The following is a 21,833-nucleotide window of genomic DNA, read 5'->3' on the forward strand; positions in this document are numbered from 1 at the left end:
TAAATTACTTATTTTACATGAAATGTGAAGCAACACAGTGTAATGACAAAGTGCTGCTGGTGAAAAAGAAGAGAAAACATGTTGCTATAATTCAGTTGGTTCTGAGAGACATTTTAAACACGACCTAAGTCAAGAGAGTGTTCAATTGTTTGTATTTGGTCCATGGCTGTTTTGATCTACTTAAAAGGTTTGGAGTAATCATTACTGGTCCGTAGAATGAAATGCTTAGAATATTTGTAGATCTTAACTATGTACACCACATTAGTATTATGGGCTTATTTACTTTAGATATTACATGAATATAAATAAATATTTGCAATATACATGACAATACAAAATAATATTTAACAAAGGGATGTACAATGTATTCGCCTTATGCAATGACTAAACAAAATAAATTCAATCTAGGGAGATGTAGTGGTGGGAAAATGTTAAGGACAATTCCAAAACAAGTTCAGTGTACAGAGCTTGTCATTGCGCTAGTGTCTTAAATCAGCTGCCTGGTGAGAGAGCGGTGAACACTGATGGTCAGATCTCTGACTCATCATCAATGTACCCCAAACCATCCACAGTGGAAATATTGCTTCCAGGAGAGAAGTGGTGTTCCCCATTCCCTTTGAAGGCTATGATAGCATTTTGATTCTTGTTAGCACTGAGACTGGGTGTAGGTCCCAGCAGCTTGAACTCTGAAGTTATATTGTTTTGAATTTGCATGTAGTCATCCGACGGCCTTTTCACCTGGCCAGCGCTTGAGTTCTCTGAGAATCTGTTTCTAAAGCATCCTTTATACAGACTCCAGGCTACTAGACCAACCACCATCAGAGAGAGGAGCGCCACCACCACCTGCAGGCCTACCACCCTGCCGTCTTCACACTGTGACTCAGGGGGGGGAAGGGGATCCAAAGCCTTTGGCTTCTCTGTTACCTCCAGGAGCTCTGGTAATGGGGTACTGTGACTATGGGGGGACTCTGTCATCGTCTCACTCTCTTCATCTAGGTTAGTGTGGGGCAACAGTTGATAGACTGCCATAGTCTTGGTGTACGGTCGGCTGTTCACCTGCTCAACAGACTCACAGGTGTACTGGCCGGTGTTGGCGGCGGAGGCATTGAGGATGAGGATACCCCCATTGTAGATGTAGTACTTGGTATCAGACAGCAGCAGTTGCCCTGAGAAGAGCCACTGTACCTGTGCCAGGTTGGAGTCAGGCTGGCACGGCAGCTTGATGTTGTTGCCAGGAACTAAGGTGTAGTTCTCTGGCTTCATCGTCTCTGCAATACACACACAAACAAAGTAAGTAGTAACTACAGTTGGACTGGACTACTGTCATTTGTTGATAGTGTGCTGGGCCCTGAACAATTAAATATTGAAATCCATTTACCTGATTTCGGACATTGTGAGATGTCACCATCTTTTAGACTTTGAATCATGTTCCTGAAAAAGAAAGACTATAAATATGGTATACTGAAATTCTAAATCACATTACTAGAAAGGTATGTGTGTGTTGGATCGTACGTGGGGACTGAGGCAAAGGGTGAGCTGGCCACAGCAGAGCAGAGGCCAGTGGAGAGGTCCCAGCCACAGTAAGGGTCTCTGGCTAAGACACAGTCCAGACAAGACTCATAACGGCCACATTCACTCAGAGGCATCTGCACAGCTCCATACTCAGAGCCTGCATACAGCTGACCCTGGGGAAACAAGAACACAAACCAATACCACATGAGTGTCAGCAGCTCAATGAGCCTACTTCACCCATGGTTAGTAACGGCAATGACCAGGTGCCATTCTCCTTGAATGCTCGATTGTAAGTGCTAAGGAAATAAATAGTAAATGAGTAACCATCTGTCTGCAGAAATGCCAGGAGACAACAAACTGACATTGATCTAGTTAAATCCTTATGTTGACATATGAACGACCATATGGATATCAATAAAAAGTTGGTATGTTTTGTAAAATGGTGCTGCACCTTGATTGGGAGTTTAAACCAGAGGGGCTGATAAGTACTCGGTAACAAATTTGTTTAAAAGAGCTATTTAAAATCAAGTTTTAATTGATTGACTGGGTGATTGTTACCGTGCTGGAGAGACGCAGGGTCCTGATAGCCTCTGGGGTCTGGTACAGTTGTATCTCTTCAATGATGAACATCTCGCCAGCATAGTTCACTGCCTTCTGCACATAGCCGTTCTCTGTGGGGAGAGAAGGACGCCCATGTCATTGCCAGATCTATTCAAGTCAAATGCGCCGAAGACAACAGGTAACCACCTTACAGTGAAACACTTACTTACAAGCCCTTAACCAACAATGAGGTTTAAGTAAAAAATAAAAAATAAGAAATAAAAGTCACAAATAATTAAAGAGCAGCAGTAAAACAACAATAGCAAGGCTATATACAGGGGGTACCGGTACAGAGTCAATGTGCGGGGGCACCGGTTAGTCGAGGTAATATGAACATGTAGGTAGAGTTAGTGACTATGCATAGATAATAAACAGAAAAGCAGCAGGGTTAAAAAGGGGAGGGGGGGCAATGCAAATAGTCTGGGTAGCCTTTTGATTAGCTGTTCAGGCGGGAGTCAGAAGAACAAGTCTGTTTTGGGGATGTGTGTGTTCTGTTCAGTACCTGTGCCAATGAACATGACTGCGTATCTCTCCCCATCCAGAGCTAGCACGCTGTCCACCACCAGGCGTGTGAACAGGTCTCCCCTTTTGACCAGCAGCGGACGGCCGGTCAGCGGGTGCACGGCATCGTCCATGAGGGGCCGGTCCCTGATGAACTGCAGGGTCTTATCTGGCAGGTCCAGGGAGCGCTCCATCCCAAGGGTCCGTGCTGCGTTGTTAATGCACTGAAAAAAATAGATTTATGAGTGGTAATAATACATTTATTACTGAGTTAGTAGCTGAACTGTAAAAAAAGTAGATACTTTCCTTTTTTTGGCCCTAAACCATTTAGATCTTCACAATTATATTAAAATGGGACATACAGCTCCAGGTCTTGGGGTGGGCACCTCTCCACTGTACATGACCCACTTCACATGGGAAGTCTCCACAGTCACTGGCGTCTTAAACTTCCCCTTATCAAACACGTCTCCGATGGCCGACACACTGTACGCACACACTGCAGACATGTCGGACGAGCTCCTATTGCAGACAGTCAGAAAAACATGTTTGATGTTTTCAAACCTGAAGTATATCATGTTTAGGGCCCTATGTTTTTCCTGAACAAGTGGGAAATACCCTAGGCCCTAGTTAGAGTTAGCCCGCCTGGGGTTTTTCCTGGTCAGGAATGATTATGGTAAACATGTGCTTAAAGCAACCGAGTCAGAATATCACGCAGATTAGAAACAGTCCATTTCCCACTGAAACAATGTTGTCAACTCTAAAACCACTGGATTCTACAGACTACTCACGACTGGGGAGTGAACACTGCGTAGAAAACACTTTTGCGCCAGTCATCGTTTTTGAGCAGGAAGACATCCTGTACAATATATGGCAGGCTGGGCTCTGGCAGAGAGCAGTCCAGGCGAGCCTTCAGGAATGACGTCCACTTCCTCTGGAGCGTCCGCTGCCCACCCATATCCCCCTACACAGTGTGAGAGACAACATTGGTTCTAGTCAAACAAGTGAATACTTCTGGAGAGAGGACACATGCACACATTATACACCTGCACTGTTTAAACAGGGTACACATACTGTCCTTTATATTTAAAAACCCATGTATGGGACAATGAAACTTCTTGCAGCTGAAAGTACATTTGGAGCAAGTTGCTACCTTGCAGACACGAGCAACTCTTGACACGGTGAGCTTGTTGTAGAAGTCATACTCCATGGCATTCTCGCTGAAGAACAGGTAAACCTTATCATCATCCCCCTCTGGGTTGTTATTGCTCTCGGGGACAAGGTCCATGTATACAAAGTTGGGCTCTGAAATCATAAACCATAATGAGCACTTATTACGCTACCTGTCAGGACCTGTTTAACAGCAGCAGTTGAAGTTCAGTTTCATAATTCAAAACACAGGGACCTATAGGATCTAGGCTATTACTCAAGGCAAAGATGTAAAATGCTATGGATACATTTAGCCATTTTAACTTCATATTCAAGTGTTAGTAGATATATATACTATTCACGTGTGCACCATAAGGCATGGTGTATAGTAGTATACAAGTTTATAACACAAGTATGAACAGAGAGGGTGAGGTGACCGTTGAGCCAGGAGCTCTTGAACTCAGTGCGAAGCGCAGAGGAGGAGCTGCGGAGAACCACAGGCTCAGAGCCCAGGAAGTTGATGGAGGTAGCAGAGTAGAGGTCATTCCCTGGCAGACCAGAGACATGACAAGAATCACAACAGAGGAAAATTGATCTTCTAGCAAAGTAAATAATATTGTAAATATTAGTCAAACAAAACTCATTTAGAAAATTACATGTGCAATCTCTTTCATTGTACCACTGGTAAATCAAGCTACTAGCAACACATTCAGCCAAAAAGCAAAAAAATTAAAAATATATATATTTTTAAACTGTTCAATTCAAAGACCCAACCCCCTCACTTTACAAACAAGTCCCATGGCAGCACTTATAGCACAACCCCACTTTGCAGTTGATGAACTTTGAACTTCACTGGGTGCACTGCTCTGTCCTTGTGTGAGAGCAGATAACTAGAGACAGACAGTCACAGTACATACCGACCATGATGGAGGAGTATTTCTGGAAGGGATCAAAGGGGCATTTCCCTTTTCCCTCCTCCTGCGCTTCTTCTAGTCTCAGCTGTCCTTCAGAGTACGTCTGTCAGAGTCACAAACAAAGCAACTATTTAGATGTATTCATTCACAGCTGTTTCAGTGAGAGAGAGGTAGGAATATACTTTATACTAAACTCCAAAGGGCAAAATGAGTTACACTCAGCCACTAACAGTAGATATAAAGAGTGCAGGTGTCTGTAGTATGCATACATTTCACACTCACAGTAAATATTCAGTGTGACAACTGCCTGACTACAGCAGTCACATGATAGTTTCAAACAACAGAGCTGTTCTTACACCGAGATGTCCTAGCTGTCCTGTTCAGGTCAAGCTATACCTATGCAATAAGGCACAAAGTGTTGTGGTATATGGCACGGCTAAAGGCTGTTCTTACACACAACGCAGAGTGCCTGGATACAGCCCTTAGCCATGGTATATTGGCCATATACCACAAACCACCAAGGTGCCTTATTGCTATCATAAACTGGTTACCAACGTAATTAGGGCAGTAAAAATACATGTTGTCATACCCATGATATACAGTCTGATATACCACGGCTGTCAGCCAATTAGCACTCAGGGCTGGAACCACTCAGTTTATAATGAAGCAATAAGCCCCAAGGGGGTGTGGTATATTGCCAATATTTAGATTTTATTTAACTAGGCAAGTCAGTTAAGAACAAATTCTTATTTACCAGGGAACAGTGAGTTAACATCCTTGTTCAGGGGCAGAACGACAGATTTTTACCTTGCCAGCTCGGGGATTCGATCTAGCAACCTTTCGTTACTGGCACAAACACTAACCACTAGAATAACTGCCACCCCACACTATACAACACTAAGGGCTGTTCTTAGGCATGATGCAACGCCGTGGTGTATATTGGTCATATACCACAAACCCCCAAGGTTCCTTATTACTATTATAAACTGGTTACCAACGTAATTAGAGCAGTAAAAATAAAATGTCTTACCCGTGGTATACGATCTATTATAAACTGGGTGGTTCCAGCCCTCAATGCAGATTGGCTGACATCTGTGGTGTATCAGACCGTATACCATGTGTATGACAAAACATTTATTTTTACTGCTCTAATTACTTTGGTAACCAGTTTATAATAGCAATAAGGCACCTCTGGGGTTTGTGGTATATGGCCAATATACCATGGCAAATGGCTGTGTCCTAGCACTCCACGTTGCATCGTGTATAAGAACAGCAATTAGCTGTGATATATTGGCCATATACCACAAACCCCCAAGGTGCCTTATTGCTTAAATATACCACGGCTGTCAGCCAATCAGCATTCAGGGCTCGAACCACCCAGTTTATAATTACCATGTAATCACAGGTGGGGCTGAAAGCATTTGTCCCGCACACATACATTGTGCTGTCATCCACTTTATGCAGGGTCCGGATGTAGTTACGGCATTCGATCTGCAACAGGACAGGAATGAGAAATGTCGAGGTTGGTATAGTAATGTATAGTAATATACAGCTGTAAGCACAACCCCCCGTGGACGTCGGGCCCTCATACCACCCTCATGGAGTCTGTTTCTGATCGTTTGAGCAGACACATGCACATTTGTGGCCTGCTGGAGGTCATTTTGCAGGGCTCTGGCAGTGCTCCTCCTGCTCCTCCTTGCACAAAGGCGGAGGTAGCGGTCCTGCTGCTGGGTTGTTGCCCTCCTACGGCCTCCTCCACGTCTCCTTATGTACTGGCCTGTCTCCTGGTAGCGCCTCCATGCTCTGGACACTACGCTGACAGACACAGCAAACCTTCTTGCCACAGCTCGCATTGATGTGCCATCCTGGATGAGCTGCACTACCTGAGCCACTTGTGTGGGTTGTAGACTCCGTCTCATGCTACCACTAGAGTGAAAGCACCGCCAGCATTCAAGTGACCAAAACATCAACCAGGAAGCATAGGAACTGAGAAGTGGTCTGTGGTCACCACCTGCAGAACCACTCCATTATTGGGGGTGTCTTGCTAATTGCCTATAATTTCCACCTGTTGTCTATTCCATTTGCAAAACAGCATGTGAAATGTATTGTTAATCAGTGTTGCTTCCTAAGTGGACAGTTTGATTTCACAGAAGTGTGATTGACTTGGAGTTACATTGTGTTGTTTAAGTGTTCCATCATCCGTCATACCGCTGAGGAAGGAGACGCGTTTTGTCTCAGAGATGATAGTACTTTGGTGCGAAAAGTGTAAATCAATCCCAGAACAGCAGCAAAGGATCTTGTTTCCTCTAGCATCTTCACAGGTATAAAAGTATCTGTATCCAATGTAAAAAAAAAGAGTCCTATATCGACATAACCTGAAAGGCCGCTCAGCAAGGAAGAAGCCACTGCTCCAAAACCGCCATAAAAAAGCCAGACTACGGTTTGCAACTGCACATGGGGGACAGATCGTACTTTTTGGAGAAATGTCCTCTGGTCTGATGAAACAAAAATACAACTGTTTGGCAGTAATGACCATCTTTATGTTTGGAGGAAAAAGGGGGAGGCTTGCAAGCCGAAGAACACCATCCCAACCATGAAGCATGGGGGTGGCAGCATCATGTTGTGGGGGTGCTTTGCTGCAGGAGGGACTGGTGCACTTCACAAAATAGATGCCATCATGAGGAACAAAAATTATGTGGATATGTTGAAGCAACATCTCAAAACATCAGTCAGGAAGTTAAAGCTTGGTCACAAATGAGTCTTCCAGATGGACAATGACCCCAAGCATACTTCCAAAGTTGTGGCAAAATGGCTTAAGGACAACAAAGTCAAGGTATTGGAGTGGCCATCACAAAGCCCTGACCTCAATCCTATAGGAAATTTGTGGGCAGAACTGAAAAAGCGTGTGCGAGCAAGGAGGCCTACAAACCTGACTCAGTTACACCAGCTCTGTCAAGGAGGAATGGGCCAAAATTCACCCAACTTATTGTGGAAGGCTTCCCAAAACGTTTGACCCAATTTAATGCTACCAAATACTAATTGAGTGTATGTAAACTTCTGACCCACTGGGAATGTGATGAAAGAAATCATTCTCTACTATTATTCTGACATTTCACATTCTCAAAATAAAGTGGTGATCCTAACTGACCTAAGACAGGATTAAATGTCAGAAATGGTGAAAAACTGAGTTTAAACGTATTTGGCTAAGGTGTATGTAAACTTCCAACTTCAACTGTGCATCTGGTTGTTTGTTTTGTCTTCATTGAGTGTCTTCATAAACAACTGGCAGCATACCACTTCACAGCTGTCTGTGGGGAGAATTGTTTTGTGATTGATGGAGCCACTTACTTCGGCGTGTTTCCCTTTGTATGTGCACTCCCTCTGTTTCTCCTCAGTGACCCGCCAATACACCTGACACAACAGAGAGCTGCACATCAAAGTCTGTACTTGGTAATGGTTTTATGGTTCCAAGGCATTGGTATTAGGTCACCACAAAGAAGGTACAGCAGACATTTTTATTGCAGTCCATTTGTGATGTATTCAAATCATGTAGGCAAATAACACAGGATAACTTATAAGTAAACACAATAACTGAATAGCCGTAATAAACAGAGGTCCCTACCCCAGACTTCTTGATGGAGATATCATTGATGTCCAGGGCATAGACAGCCTCTCGAGCCCCGAGCAGCAGCAGGCCCAGATCCTCTCGAACCAACATAGTGGAGTAGTTCCAAATCCCTTCCTCTCGGAACAGTTTCAGATTGTCTAAAACAGGAAAGCATTAGACAACTCAATGAAAATGAAGTATCAAACGGTGTGTGTGTGTGAGATCTCATATATATATATTACACACACACAAGTTATAAATGAAGCAAAACAGACATGTCAATTAGCTAACTTTTTAGTATTTGAGGAAACAGATGCAGTTTACTGCACTGTTATGTGAAAGCAGGAGAGGAGACAGAAGGGCTTACCCTGGTAGAGGACACTCTTCCGTGGGATACAACTGTGAGTGTTGTATTCACCGAGACACATAGGAAGGAACAATCCACAGAAAACACCCAGGGCAGAGAGAGGAGACATGGCTTGGTGCCCAGGTGGGAGGGGATGTGTGGGAGCGCTGCTTAGTCCTGCTCACACCATAACGCACTGTCGATCAAGGACAGCAGTCTCTAGAGAGACTCCAGTCTTAGTATTCCGATGTTCAATGGCTATGTTGGTGTCAGCCTCCAACATAAATGTTTGTCGCTGCTGCTATCTCTTCTGTAGCTCAGTATAGAATCCATGCTGTCCCAGTAAGGTACTGCCAGCTCAGCCTTCCCGATGCAGGGGATCTTTATGTTGGTCCAGAAGCTCTCATCTAGGGAGTACATAATACATGAGTGAGTGAGACAACATAGAATACTTCATGCCCTCTGAAGAAAATAAAATAGATAATGCTGATTTTATGATCAAACTAACTGAAAGGGAGAAACAACTGCCTGTATGAAATTCATATGAAGAAATCCCAACCTCCCTTACTCTCCCTTCCTGTCTGTCCATCCCCACTGATAAGGACCTGGGTGTGTGCTGCTCCATTTTGATTAACAGGACACAAGCAGCTGGGAATTTGCTCAGGTTGGGGCATGCATGCAGATCACAATGATAATCTAATAGAACACTGAGTTCCCTGTAATTCACTAGTTTTAATTATCTAGCTCCTTCTGCTGCTATGACAAGAGCACTGAGTTTTTCCAAACCATAAGATCTGACTAGGACAAACACAGGGCCCCATTAGACTAAAATAGGGCCTGTACAGTTTAACCCAGCAAGGTCACACTCACAAGAAAAACCAAGGACCACATCTGACAGGCAACACAAAACACTGAGGGTTTCTTTCTTTCAAAGTTCAAAAAACACAGAAATACTGTTGAAAGAACTCAAAAGAAAAGTCCATTAGATTGTTTAAAAAGTGAGCTTTCCCTCAGCTCCTTACCTGCTGAAAGAGTCTGATAATATCCAGGGAAACTCAAAAAGTTGGGCAGACTAGGTGAGTACTACTCCACACCTTTTGTGAAAGCACCCCTTGAAACTGACATACTGGATCCTTGTTGTTACTTAAAAACACAGAAACGAGCTGGTGCATGCAAGGGAGTGCTCAACTGTTGGCAGAGCAGGTATGTCACACAGTTTACGCCTCAAGCCCGGGGGGGGCTGCAATACAGTTGGGTTAGAATGACTGGGGGGGGGGATATTTCTGTGTTTGACAGATATTTCCAAGCAGTGAAGACAAGCAGGTATGCCAAGATTAATAGTACAGAGCACTGTAGTTGCCCGTTTTACCATGTTTTTATGTGATGGTGGGAGGGTGAAACAAAGACATAGTCTATAACTACAATCTACCAAGCACAACAATGTAGCCTATTTCTTAATTAAGGCACACTCCTATCTATTCTATAATAATAGATACTTTGTTTGTAATTTCAGGGTGGAAAATATTTACTTACACATAGGTCCAAAGAACAAACACCTGAAATAAATGTCCTGGAATCACTGCAATGCCCCAAGATGTTTGCAATGATTTAAAATCCCCCCTCCAGAACGGAAAAGGAACACAACACACCAGCCACCCCCACCACACATTGAGTGTCAATACAAAACACATGTCGTCAAATGATGTCACTGGCCCTTGAGTGAAGTTTCACTATTCAGTCTTTAGATTCATAAAGCTTTTTATGACACCTAAGCCACACCCATTCACATAATCATCCTCACCTTTAGGTGCGTTTTCAAATGGAGCATGAAGTATGTGAGAAACACAATGGTGTGAAATCCAATGGTGTTATTTTATAAAGTGTTGAAGCAATGCAATTTTTTCCAGTACAGCCAGCAAAACTAGCTTGAAGATCTATACAACAAACAAATGAGAACAACGCAAAGGCCAAGTTATATAAATCTGTACAATTGAACAAACCTAATTCAATACATTCACTGATCTCATCATGCATGAAAGAGTCAAAAGCAATCTAGAGCTCCATAATTGATGCAATCCACCTACATAAATAGCATGTGTTGAGAGTAGGCTACAGGACCTAACATCAACTTTGTCTACCAGCCACTGTGGTAGGTAGATTTTTATTTTATTTATCTACCAGCCACTCAGATTTTTAACCAGCTAAAAAAAATATTTTTAATTACACACACAAAAAATATTTTTAAAAAGATGAACATGCTTAGTAATGTTTTTAAAACAATGACTGTATTACTGGCAAGAAGTAATATGGTATATTGCTCAATTAAATTAAATACTTTGTGATAAGTCTTTTTTCTAAAATATCACATTTGATTTTATCAAACTCACCGCTGCCCCTTTCAGGTTATCGCTGTAACAGGGCCACTCAAGTAATCACTTGTGCCTGTTAGAATCTGACCTGAGTAACAGAGGCTGACCACCAGGGTTGCCATGTCCGAGCATTTCTCGCAAATTGGGCAATTTTGATAACGATGTTGCGGGTGAAAATGTATTGGTCGCGGGTGAAAATGTATTGGTCGCGGGTTGCAGGTTTTTGGGCTACTTCTAAATTCCCCCGCGGCCGCCATGGCATTTCTCTTAAAACAAATATATTTCACTGTGACATGTGTAGAGAAATGCTATTTCTTATGCAGGTGACCAACCTATTGCTAATACAGGGCTACAACTTAAAGTAAAGCCTGTGGGGTCCCCTACAGGATAGCTCCCGCATTACACTAACTGCCAAAACCAGCGCACACACATAATCTCCTTTGTAGCTGAACATTGTGTGCCCGAAGAGGATTCTACGATGACGGACAGACAACTGAGCCAATGGCGGAAGACTACAGACTACACCCCAGCTGAACCAATCCAAAGATCCGATCTTCCAGAATCAACCTACTTTCTGTTCTATATATAAGTGGTGTACTGATTGTAACGGTCTCTTTGCCTGCAGTTCCGTACGAACTAGCGGAGGAGCCGTAATTACGCTGTTCTAGATATCTTCACTCTGAATAAACTGTCGCTTGTCATACAATTTACCACCTTGTCTGAATCGATCCTTGACCGACTCGCCCGTCTACATATCTAATTTCTAACACATGCTGCTAACTGAGGCTGGCTGTTGCTGACTGCGTGAGTGGTGGGGAGGGCCAGAGACGTGTGTGCACGGCCAGCCCGCTCATTAGGCCGGATTAAGCGGCCGCCTTTGGCAAAAGATTGAGAGGGGGCATTTTCTGAGCTAAACTGACCAAGAAGCACCTCAAACAACACATAAAACCTCACATAATTCTGCTAAAAAAAGTCTCTCACCCAGTTGCATATGGGCTTTTTCGGTGAGCGCTGATGCCGCACTTTGAATAGTAGTGCCCACTTTGTCTAAGGCAGGGGCACAAAATATTTTGCTTGTCCATTCCCAGTGCGCTTCTCCAGAGTGCTGTTGGAGAGAGACATCTCTGCAGCGCTCCACCAACGTTCTGTAAAAAAAATCTAAGTAACATAAATCATGAAGCAGATATAGGATATGGTAGAAAGAGCATGTGGCCTTTTCTTAAACCTACTACAGGCTGGAGATTAAATGATTAAATGTATGACAATGTAATGAGACGGACACCGTTTACATCATGCAGGTTTCTCCGATCAAATAGCCTAACTTAAATGGAGCTCAATCAAAAAAATAATTGCTCTCATGTTAACAAACATATCCGAAAAACAGGTCAGATCAAAGCAAAATGGAGAATAACTGTTGTCCAGGAGTTTCACCCCATTGTCATGATCAGTGGTTTCAAGTTTGTATCCATCAATTTTTGGCAAGCTGATTATAGTGAAAAATAAAATAATTTTGCATTTCCCGCTGTGCAAACACATTGCAAATAGGCTCATGATAACTCCTGATAAAGTTGGGTAGCTGATATTCAAAGCTTAAAAAGTTCAATTTCGGACAACACTGTAGGTTACACCTCAGTAAGCGCGGACAGACTCCAACGCCTTTTGAAACATACGGAAAATACCTTTTCACCTTTAATTCAGAAACTAAATTTAACCTAACTTCAATGTCTTTTCAACATCATTTTGATACTGGGACAATTCTAGTTTTGTGGGTGGGGAGGCGACATTTTTTGGTTTCGCCTATGGCGGCAAGGACCTTATCCAGTGCGATTTACAGGAGAAATTAGTACCTCGCTCAGATTTTTCACATTGTCAGCTCTGGATTCGAACCAGCGACCTTTCAGTTACTGGCCCAACGCTCTTAACCACTAGGCTACCTGCTGCTTATAGTGTTCATACTATATGTGGATGGATCTGTGGAAATTCTGCGTTGTATTTTTTTGTCTGTATATTTGTGGCAGCACCATTTCAGTCATTCCTATACATGCAAATGTATTTTGGTCAAAGATGATTCAGACATGTTAATCTGAGTTTAGCTGTTGAGTTTACATTTTATTATTTGGGACTAGTTATGTACTGGATGAAGGTAGTAGGTTCTCTCCTTTGTGTCGTCATATAATTCAAAATCCCCAATGTGCTGTGTGTGTGTGTCCTTCCCTGGGCTTAACCCTCCAAATAAATATTTTTTTACCTTGGATAAACAGTAGAGACTCTTGTATATCATACACTACAGTTGAGGAACAATGGGAAAGTAATTCTGCTTTGAAAGTTGATAAACCTTGATTTTGAGAAAATGGCCCTTGAATATTCTGGTACGTACTGGAGAGCTCTTCTTTGTCTACACCCATTCAGCATCTTTCACACCCTCTTAAACTTTAGCCCCACCCATCTCTTTACGGATTCATATGTGATTCATATGTGCTATGTACTAAACAACCAAAGACTTCAAGACTAAAGGCTGGCTTATAATACAGGTGTGGTTGTAAATTTAAATCAAATCAATCAAAATCAAATCAAATTTTATTTGTCACATACACATGGTTAGCAGATGTTAATGCGAGTGTAGCGAAATGCTTGTGCTTCTAGTTCCGACAATGCAGTAATAACGAACAAGTAATCTAACTAACAATTCCAAAAAAATTCCCATTATTAAAGTGGCTGGAGTAGAGTCAGTGTCATTGACAGTGTGTTGGCAGTAGCCACTCAATGGTAGTGGTGGCTGTTTAACAGTCTGATAGCCTTGAGATAGAAGCTGTTTTTCAGTCTCTCGGTCCCAGCTTTGATGCACCTGTACTGACCTCGCCTTCTGGATGACAGCGGGGTGAACAGGCAGTGGCTCGGGTGGTTGATGTCCTTGATGATCTTTATGGCCTTCCTGTAGCATCGGGTGGTGTAGGCGTCCTGGAGGGCAGGTAGTTTGCCCCCGGTGATGCGTTGTGCAGACCTCACTACCCTCTGGAGAGCCTTACGGTTGAGGGCGATGCAGTTGCCATACCAGGCGGTGATACAGCCCGCCAGGATGCTCTCGATTGTGCATCTGTAGAAGTTTGTGAGTGCTTTTGGTGACAAGCCGAATTTCTTCAGCCTCCTGAGGTTGAAGAGGCGCTGCTGCGCCTTCCTCACGATGCTGTCTGTGTGAGTGGACCAATTCAGTTTGTCTGTGATGTGTATGCCGAGGAACTTAAAACTTGCTACCCTCTCCACTACTGTTCCATCGATGTGGATGGGGGGTGTTCCCTCTGCTGTTTCCTGAAGTCCACAATCATCTCCTTAGTTTTGTTGACGTTGAGTGTGAGGTTATTTTCCTGACACCACACTCCGAGGGCCCTCACCTCCTCCCTGTAGGCCGTCTCGTCGTTGTTGGTAATCAAGCCTGCCACTGTTGTGTCGTCCGCAAACTTGATGATTGAGTTGGAGGCGTGCGTGGCCACGCAGTCGTGGGTGAACAGGGAGTACAGGAGAGGGCTCAGGAGAGGGCTCTCCAGCCCCTTGTGGGGCCCCAGTGTTGAGGATCAGCGGGGAGGAGATGTTGTTGCCTACCCTCACCACCTGGGGGCTGCCCGTCAGGAAGTCCAGTACCCAGTTGCACAGGGCGGGGTCGAGACCCAGGGTCTCGAGCTTGATGACGAGCTTGGAGGGTACTATGGTGTTGAATGCCGAGCTGTAGTCGATGAACAGCATTCTCACATAGGTATTCCTCTTGTCCAGATGGGTTAGGGCAGTGTGCAGTGTGGTTGAGATTGCATCGTCTGTGGACCTATTTGGGCGGTAAGCAAATTGGAGTGGGTCTAGGGTGTCAGGTAGGGTGGAGGTGATATGGTCCTTGACTAGTCTCTCAAAGCACTTCATGATGACGGATGTGAGTGCTACGGGGCGGTAGTCGTTTAGCTCAGTTACCTTAGCTTTCTTGGGAACAGGAACAATGGTGGCCCTCTTGAAGCATGTGGGAACAGCAGACTGGTATAGGGATTGATTGAATATGTCCATAAACACACCGGCCTGCTGGTCTGCGCATGCTCTGAGGGCGCGGCTGGGGATGCCGTCTGGGCCTGCAGCCTTGCGAGGGTTAACACGTTTAAATGTCTTACTCACTTCGGCTGCAGTGAAGGAGAGACCGCATGTTTTTGTTGCAGGCCGTGTCAGTGGCACTGTATTGTCCTCAAAGCGGGCAAAAAGTTATTTAGTCTGCCTGGGAGCAAGACATCCTGGTCTGTGACTGGGCTGGGTTTCTTCCTGTAGTCCGTGATTGACTGTAGACCCTGCCACATGCCTCGTGTCTGAGCCGTTGAATTGAGATTCTACTTTGTCTCTGTACTGGCGCTTAGCTTGTTTGATAGCCTTGCGGAGGGAATAGCTGCACTGTTTGTATTCAGTCATGTTACCAGACACCTTGCCCTGATTAAAAGCAGTAGTTCGCGCCTTCAGTTTCACACGAATGCTGCCATCAATCCACGGTTTCTGGTTAGGGAATGTTTTAATCGTTGCTATGGGAACGACATCTTCAACGCACGTTCTAATGAAGTCGCACACCGGCACTCTGGAGTGCCAGAGTGTGCTCTGGGTGTAGAGTTAATCTGAGCGTTCTGCCCTAAATGCAGCGGTCAAGCACCCGAGCTAACGTTGGCTAGCTTGCTAGCTACTACTTCCAGACACAAATGAGGGAACAGCTCACTCTGACCATTTTAGTCACCCTAGCAGAGCTGGTTAGGCTGTTATGTTATCCAGTGCATTGGTGATTGTAACTGTACTGCTGGTAAACATGTAATTACGCTTTTTTGCCAACATTTACTGACACCGCCCATACTCAACGGGTGATGAACGTTCATAAATTAGTCAGTTATTCTGCGCTCTGGCACACTCAGACGAGAGTGCTCTGAAATTGGAGTAGACGTAGCTGGTAAATTCGCCCTGGCTCTCGACAGTTGTCGCATTGACAAACATTCTATTAAAATAGTGACTTGCATTGTGGAGTCTTTTGTTTAGACATGTAGCCAACTAGCTAAACAATAAACCATAATCCCAACTCATAACATTACTACCCGGCATGAATCTGCAGGTAGCTAACCAACCAGGTTCAATGTTAGTTATCTAACGTAGAAACTAGTTCATTGCATCCACTGTGGAGCCCGGTTGCATAATATGACTATATTTCCCAGCTGCTTGCTGTAGTTTTGAAGTAATCATGAAAAAACAGGCCTTATTTTAGGGCATTTTTTACCCTGCCAGCGCCTATTGAGCACCGTGGCACCAACTCGCCTTCCGAACATTCTATTCCCAGCCCATTGTTCTACGTCACAATGTCTGCTTCGCTATTGTTGGCAATGAGACCTGCCCACGTTGCTGGTAGTTAAAATGTAAACAACAAAATATTACTCATGGAACTCGAGGTTGTCCTGTTCATATAGGGGAAATACAGGTATGTCGTCTATTTTGCCAAATATTTCGCAATGTGTATATTCCAATTTTTTAAAAGTCGGACACCATTTTCTAATTATGTAAGCCTGGGCTGCGAGCTCGTTCGTCATCAAATGTTAGCCCCAAAATAATTTTTGCCCTTTAAACGTTGAGCTCCCCCCATTATTTTTCTATGGAGAGGCATGCCGTTTTATTTCGCCAAATATCTCACAATGTGTATATTTATATTTTTTTAAGTCGGACACCATTTTCAAATCAGGAGAATCTCATCTTTGTAATTATGTAAATCTGGGCAGCGAGCTCAGTTGTCACCGATCACAAGGCCATAAAAAGTCAGAAGTTTTTCATTTTTCCCTACCTTCTCATTACACAGACATAAGCACAGTTGACACCATCGAGGTGCGGATGTTACTTTCTACACAAGTTGTTTTTTTTCCAGTTTCATCCGACGAACAGATTGTAGTGGTAAAATAAAAAGGGATACATTATTTTGTGCCATTTAGGCTAAATGGAATTCTAAGCATCACTCAAAACAGGCTCTGCGAACATTAGATTCCATTAATTTGCTATGGGCTCACTCGGGTGAATTTTGACTCGTTCTACTGTCCATCCTACTAACAGTACACTTTAACTTGAAAATGGACATGAAAATGGACAAAATTTGTAACCTGTAATATCAGAAAATGGAGCTAGCTAGACTCTCCCTCTCTGTCACGGATGCCATGGTTACCCTTAGTTTGAAGATGCAATCTGGACAGGTGTTTTATACAAACGGCCTTCTGTGTTCCCTTTTCGGCTCTCGACTGCAAATATGCAGACAAACGCTAGAATTTTCCTCATCTCCTCAGCTATCATACTCTAAATCCACTGATTTCAAATCTCGGCTCTCCAGAAAGTGAAGAGCAACCCTTATGCAGTTCTACTACGTGATATCTTTTTTTTTTAAAGTCGCGTTAGAAAGGATTACCTACACATACTGACTAGCTCATATTATAGACAGAAGTGTGCTACATGACACACCAATCCGAACTCGTCGCTCAGGATGTCCAGCCTACTCATTATCTTAGCCAATCATGGCTAGCGGGAAGGTTGCTGTCTTTTTCCATGGCTAAATCAACTAGGCTCGTAATTGCATTTACTAAATGGCATACACATTTGTTATTAAGGCACATGAAAGTTCACATGTTCCAGAAGGCATTTCTGCCAAAAAACGCATTTTGATAAAAATAAAGGTTACGTTCAAATGGCGCTCATGTGAATTAGTGATGCGCAACATACGCCTAGTTTCCTGAAACGAGTCACATATTGGATCCTGCCTCCAATTAGTGGACTTGTTTTATGGTGTTTTCTAGAGCTGACTGTCTGCTTTTCATTTTGTGCAGTGCATCGCAAATAAAAGGTTCATAATAGTAATCACAACACTGGACTGGCCAATGGCAGGAATTTGTCCATCACTCCCACATCAGCCGGATATCCAAACCCAAAAGGTGCCTAGACTTGGGAGAGAGCAATTTGAGAGATTGAGAACTTGACAATGACAAGTGACTATTGCTGGTGGACAATTTAATGTGTTCAAATAAATTAATCACGTTTCTTTGCTTACAGTTCTACATGTACTGTTTAAGACATTTTTAATCTGTGAAAATGATGTTCTGCTCGCTCAAAGTCACACTTGCAAGCTATTAAATTTAAATTTGCGCACGACTGGCCTGTGCACTCGCGGGACCGGTCCTCTCCTTGCTCGCTCGACCATTTTCTTCTCTCTCGACTCAGTGTTTGCTCGCGCAATGATGTTTCATCTCGTGCTCATTCAACTTTTGGATCAGATTTGACACCATAACATTCTACCCGCATTTGGCAGGTGTTAAAGGCATATTATGGGATTTTGGCAAGGATGCCCTTTATCTACATCCCCAGAAGCTATCTGCTAGCATGCCCTGATAGACTAAAATGTGTAACATACCTGCGATCGATCGACCACAGGTATGTAACACATTTTAGTAATCCCAAAACTTTTTGATAGATCGATAGATCGTGTTGACACTTAACAAATGTCATTATCTATCGGCCTAGAGGGAGAAAAGTGGGAAAGGGTTCAAAGGCTACCTGTAAATACCAGGAAAGTCTGAGTGAGAAGAGAGGTGGAGGCGATCATACAGTGCGCCATGCTCTCTAAACAGTTCAGGACTCTTATGTTATGAAGATATGTTTAACGCAGATATTAGGTTCAACCACTGGCATAGTTCAATGAGTAGAGCTCCACTACAGCAGGCAAAGGGCAGTGTGTAATGTCAGAAGGCAATGTGTACTTTGCAGAATACCTGATATGGCAGCCCCCAAAACAAACTTGCACTGACCATCCACTCCAATATTATCATCTGGATTTGGTGCAGATGGTCTGAGAATAGGCCTACAGGCCTGAGACTTAGTAGTGCCTCTACATTTGACTTGAGCTAAAATGCACTCTCCTAATCTGTAGGCTACTGCTCTGCATAAAGAAGTTGTTGTACTATAACTGATTAACCAGCACAGTAAATGGCAGTGACCGTGTGTTCCATGGGGCTGGGTATGAACAGGAAACTGTCTATGGGAGGGAGGTCACATCCGACACTCCTTGTGTCATAGCCACTGTTGTAAAACACCATTCCGTGGAACACACACACACAGTTCAGGACTAGGTTGTTTTCACTAGCTCAGATGAATAAATTGTATCAAAATGACAATAGGCCACCAGATTTGTTTTTAGGGTGAGAAAGTCAATTAGCTGGAATAATACAATTCATTGCAAAACTTTCTTTCTGTGAATGGCTTCCTTGTCAAGGACCAGGGTTGTTTGTTGAGATCAGCCACTGGGGACTTCATATTAGGCTATAACAAAAAAACATATTTGTGTAAAACATATTTTATATACAATGACTTCAGTATAAACAGGCAACCTGTCACAAACTCCTGCGCCTCGACCGGTTGTTTATGAAGTTTTATTTTGTTCATAAGCGTTTGTGTCAACACCTGCTACCGACTAGCTAGCTAGGTTGCAATGGAGCCCGCTTTGCCTGGAATAGCTAATGAACATTTCCAGCGCGTAGAAGCTAGCTGTGTTTATTACGCTCTTGTCCGGGACAATATTGACAATCCAGAGTATCAATGCGGCAATTGTTTGCGGAGGATTACAGGAATGAGTTGGCCATCCTTAGCAAGTAAATTTCAATTCTGCACAAACTTATGGGGAAAAAGCTAATTGGAAGGTCCTCGTTCTCAACTCCTGTGGCTGGATGCCGCTCGGGCTTGATGGATGTATCCCCTCCTTGTCATCTATCCCTATCCGAACGGCCTGTGCTACCTGGAACTTACCAGCCAAGGAAGTCATCTCCATCGGCTTCTCCTCCATCTTGTAATTGGAGTAGACTGAGAACAGCAAGAGGATTGTTTCAAATCAGCACTTGATTTGAAACCAAAGGCAGCATCATGCTGCTAAGCGGACTGGAGTGTCTGCGACAGGTCCAGAGCAGATTGACATGAGGAATAGCGTCGCCACCCTGGTGTATGATCTACCTGCGCCTTCGTCGCTGGGACTGCGATGGCTGTGCTGACTCCAGCTACACTGACTCTAGCAACGGCTTTGTCGTAGAGTTCGGCTCCTTTCCCGCTCTCTGGACCTGATGGGGCACTGCCTGCTGTGAGAGGTCTGGACCCATTGCCAGGAGCTGCGGGCGTATGCTATCCTGCTTCTCTTGGGCCTGTGAAAGGTTCCACAAATTGTGTGAGGGGTATGAATGGGCAGATTTCTCCATCCCCGTCGCACGCCGTTGTACTGGGCAGTTCAATGGTGAGAAATGTCTCAGTCCCTGGAGCAAAAATGTTGTGCTATCCAGGAGCAGAGGACCTTAATAAGCTGCTCCCAAACATTTTAAAACTGCATCAGGAAATTGAGTCTATCATAGTTAATGTGGGATTGAATGACATTATCAAAAGGCAGCTCAGAACAGCTGAAGATCAATTTTAAAGAACTTATTGGGTCTCTGCTTTACACTAACAAAACGCTCCACAATATCTGGCACTGGGCCCTCCCTTAATCGTGGCATTGAACATTTCAGCAGACTCTTAGCCCTCCATAACTGGCTACGTGACTATTGCAGCTCTGCGGGTGTAACGTTTTACAATTTTGATACCTTCTGGAAACAAAGCTTGTTTTATAAGGAGGATGGGATCCACCCAAATCATTTGGGTTCCTGGATCCTTTCACAGCATCATAAGCATTTCACAGCATTGAGACAATGACTTATCAATGACCCAAGCCCAGATCCATTAATTCATACCATTTGTTCACTGAGTTGTCATAATGCTTGAACAAATGTACATTATCCCAGGGGCTTTGGAAGACAATGTAAGTAACCTCATATGTCCCTCCAACTCCCCCGAATGCCTCTGCTGATCCTACAGCTATTGTATGCAGTAATCATGTCCCTATGAAGCAGAGTTATACTGTTATCACTGAGGCGGTGTGCCCTAGTAGGAAGTCCACTGTGTGCAGCTCACCCTGCACTAACATAAATAACATGAGCATGTCTACCTCTACTAAGCTTCCCAGTAAACCAATGAAAACTATCAAGCATCCCAGAAAAGTGCTAACTTAACATATGTAGCTTAAAAAACAAGGTTAATGAAATCACTCATTTGCTAGTAACAGATTACATTCATATTGTCATCTCTGAAACACATTTAGATAATACCTTTGATGATACAGTGGTAGCAATGCATGGCTATAACATCTACAGAAAAGACAAATGCCAATGGTGGAGGTGATGCCATTTATATTCAGAACCATATTCCTGTGAAGCTTAGAGAGGATCTCATGTTAACTACAGTTGAAGTAATGTGGCTACAGCTTCACCTGCCTCACCTAAAGCCCATTCTTGTGAGAAGCTGCTATTGACCATCAAGTGCTAACAGTCAGTATCTGGATAATGTGTGTGAAATTATTGATAATGTATGTGCCATCAAGAGAGATATTTTCTGGGTGATTTCAATATTTTCTGGATTTCATCAAGCTGCCCACTCAAGAAAAAGCTTCAAAGTGTAACTAGTGCCCGAAATCTGGTTTAGGTTATCAATCAACCTACCAGGGTAGTTACAAACAGCACAGGAATGAAATCATCAACATGTATTGATCACATCTTTACTAATGCTGCAGAAATGAACTTTAATGCAGTATCCAAATCCATTGGATGTAGTGATCACAATATAGTAGCCATACATAGGAAAACCAAAGTTCCAAAGACTAATATAGTGTATAAGAGGTCATATAATATAGTGTATAAGAGGTCATACAATAAGTTTTGTAGTGATTCTTATGTTGTTGATGTAAA

General features: G+C 43.4%; 1 protein-coding gene across 4 annotated transcripts in view; it reads right to left on the minus strand.

Annotated features, from left to right (window-relative positions):
* Positions 1 to 135: 135 nt before the first annotated feature.
* si:ch211-129c21.1 (semaphorin-4E) overlaps positions 136 to 21,833 on the minus strand; it is a 30,647-nt gene continuing 8,949 nt past the window's right edge. For 2 of the 4 annotated variants that reach the window (XM_024406556.2, XM_024406685.2), the window contains 14 exons: positions 8,648 to 9,033; positions 8,296 to 8,438; positions 8,022 to 8,084; positions 6,066 to 6,164; positions 4,677 to 4,776; positions 4,197 to 4,307; positions 3,764 to 3,915; positions 3,402 to 3,574; positions 2,976 to 3,132; positions 2,615 to 2,837; positions 2,071 to 2,183; positions 1,513 to 1,685; positions 1,379 to 1,431; positions 136 to 1,268 (listed from right to left, as the gene is read on the minus strand). In XM_024406556.2, coding sequence (XP_024262324.1) covers positions 529 to 1,268; positions 1,379 to 1,431; positions 1,513 to 1,685; positions 2,071 to 2,183; positions 2,615 to 2,837; positions 2,976 to 3,132; positions 3,402 to 3,574; positions 3,764 to 3,915; positions 4,197 to 4,307; positions 4,677 to 4,776; positions 6,066 to 6,164; positions 8,022 to 8,084; positions 8,296 to 8,438; positions 8,648 to 8,756 — 2,409 coding nt within the window. In that variant the 5' untranslated portion in view covers positions 8,757 to 9,033 and the 3' untranslated portion in view covers positions 136 to 528. Of the gene's footprint in view, positions 1,269 to 1,378; positions 1,432 to 1,512; positions 1,686 to 2,070; positions 2,184 to 2,614; positions 2,838 to 2,975; positions 3,133 to 3,401; positions 3,575 to 3,763; positions 3,916 to 4,196; positions 4,308 to 4,676; positions 4,777 to 6,065; positions 6,165 to 8,021; positions 8,085 to 8,295; positions 8,439 to 8,647; positions 9,034 to 9,648; positions 9,784 to 10,159; positions 10,306 to 21,833 lie in introns of those variants that run through there. The other 2 variants (XM_024406742.2, XM_024406618.2) reach the window with 2 other exon arrangements.

Source organism: Oncorhynchus tshawytscha, linkage group LG01, assembly GCF_018296145.1.
Source record: "Oncorhynchus tshawytscha isolate Ot180627B linkage group LG01, Otsh_v2.0, whole genome shotgun sequence".
Taxonomy (NCBI): domain Eukaryota; kingdom Metazoa; phylum Chordata; class Actinopteri; order Salmoniformes; family Salmonidae; genus Oncorhynchus; species Oncorhynchus tshawytscha.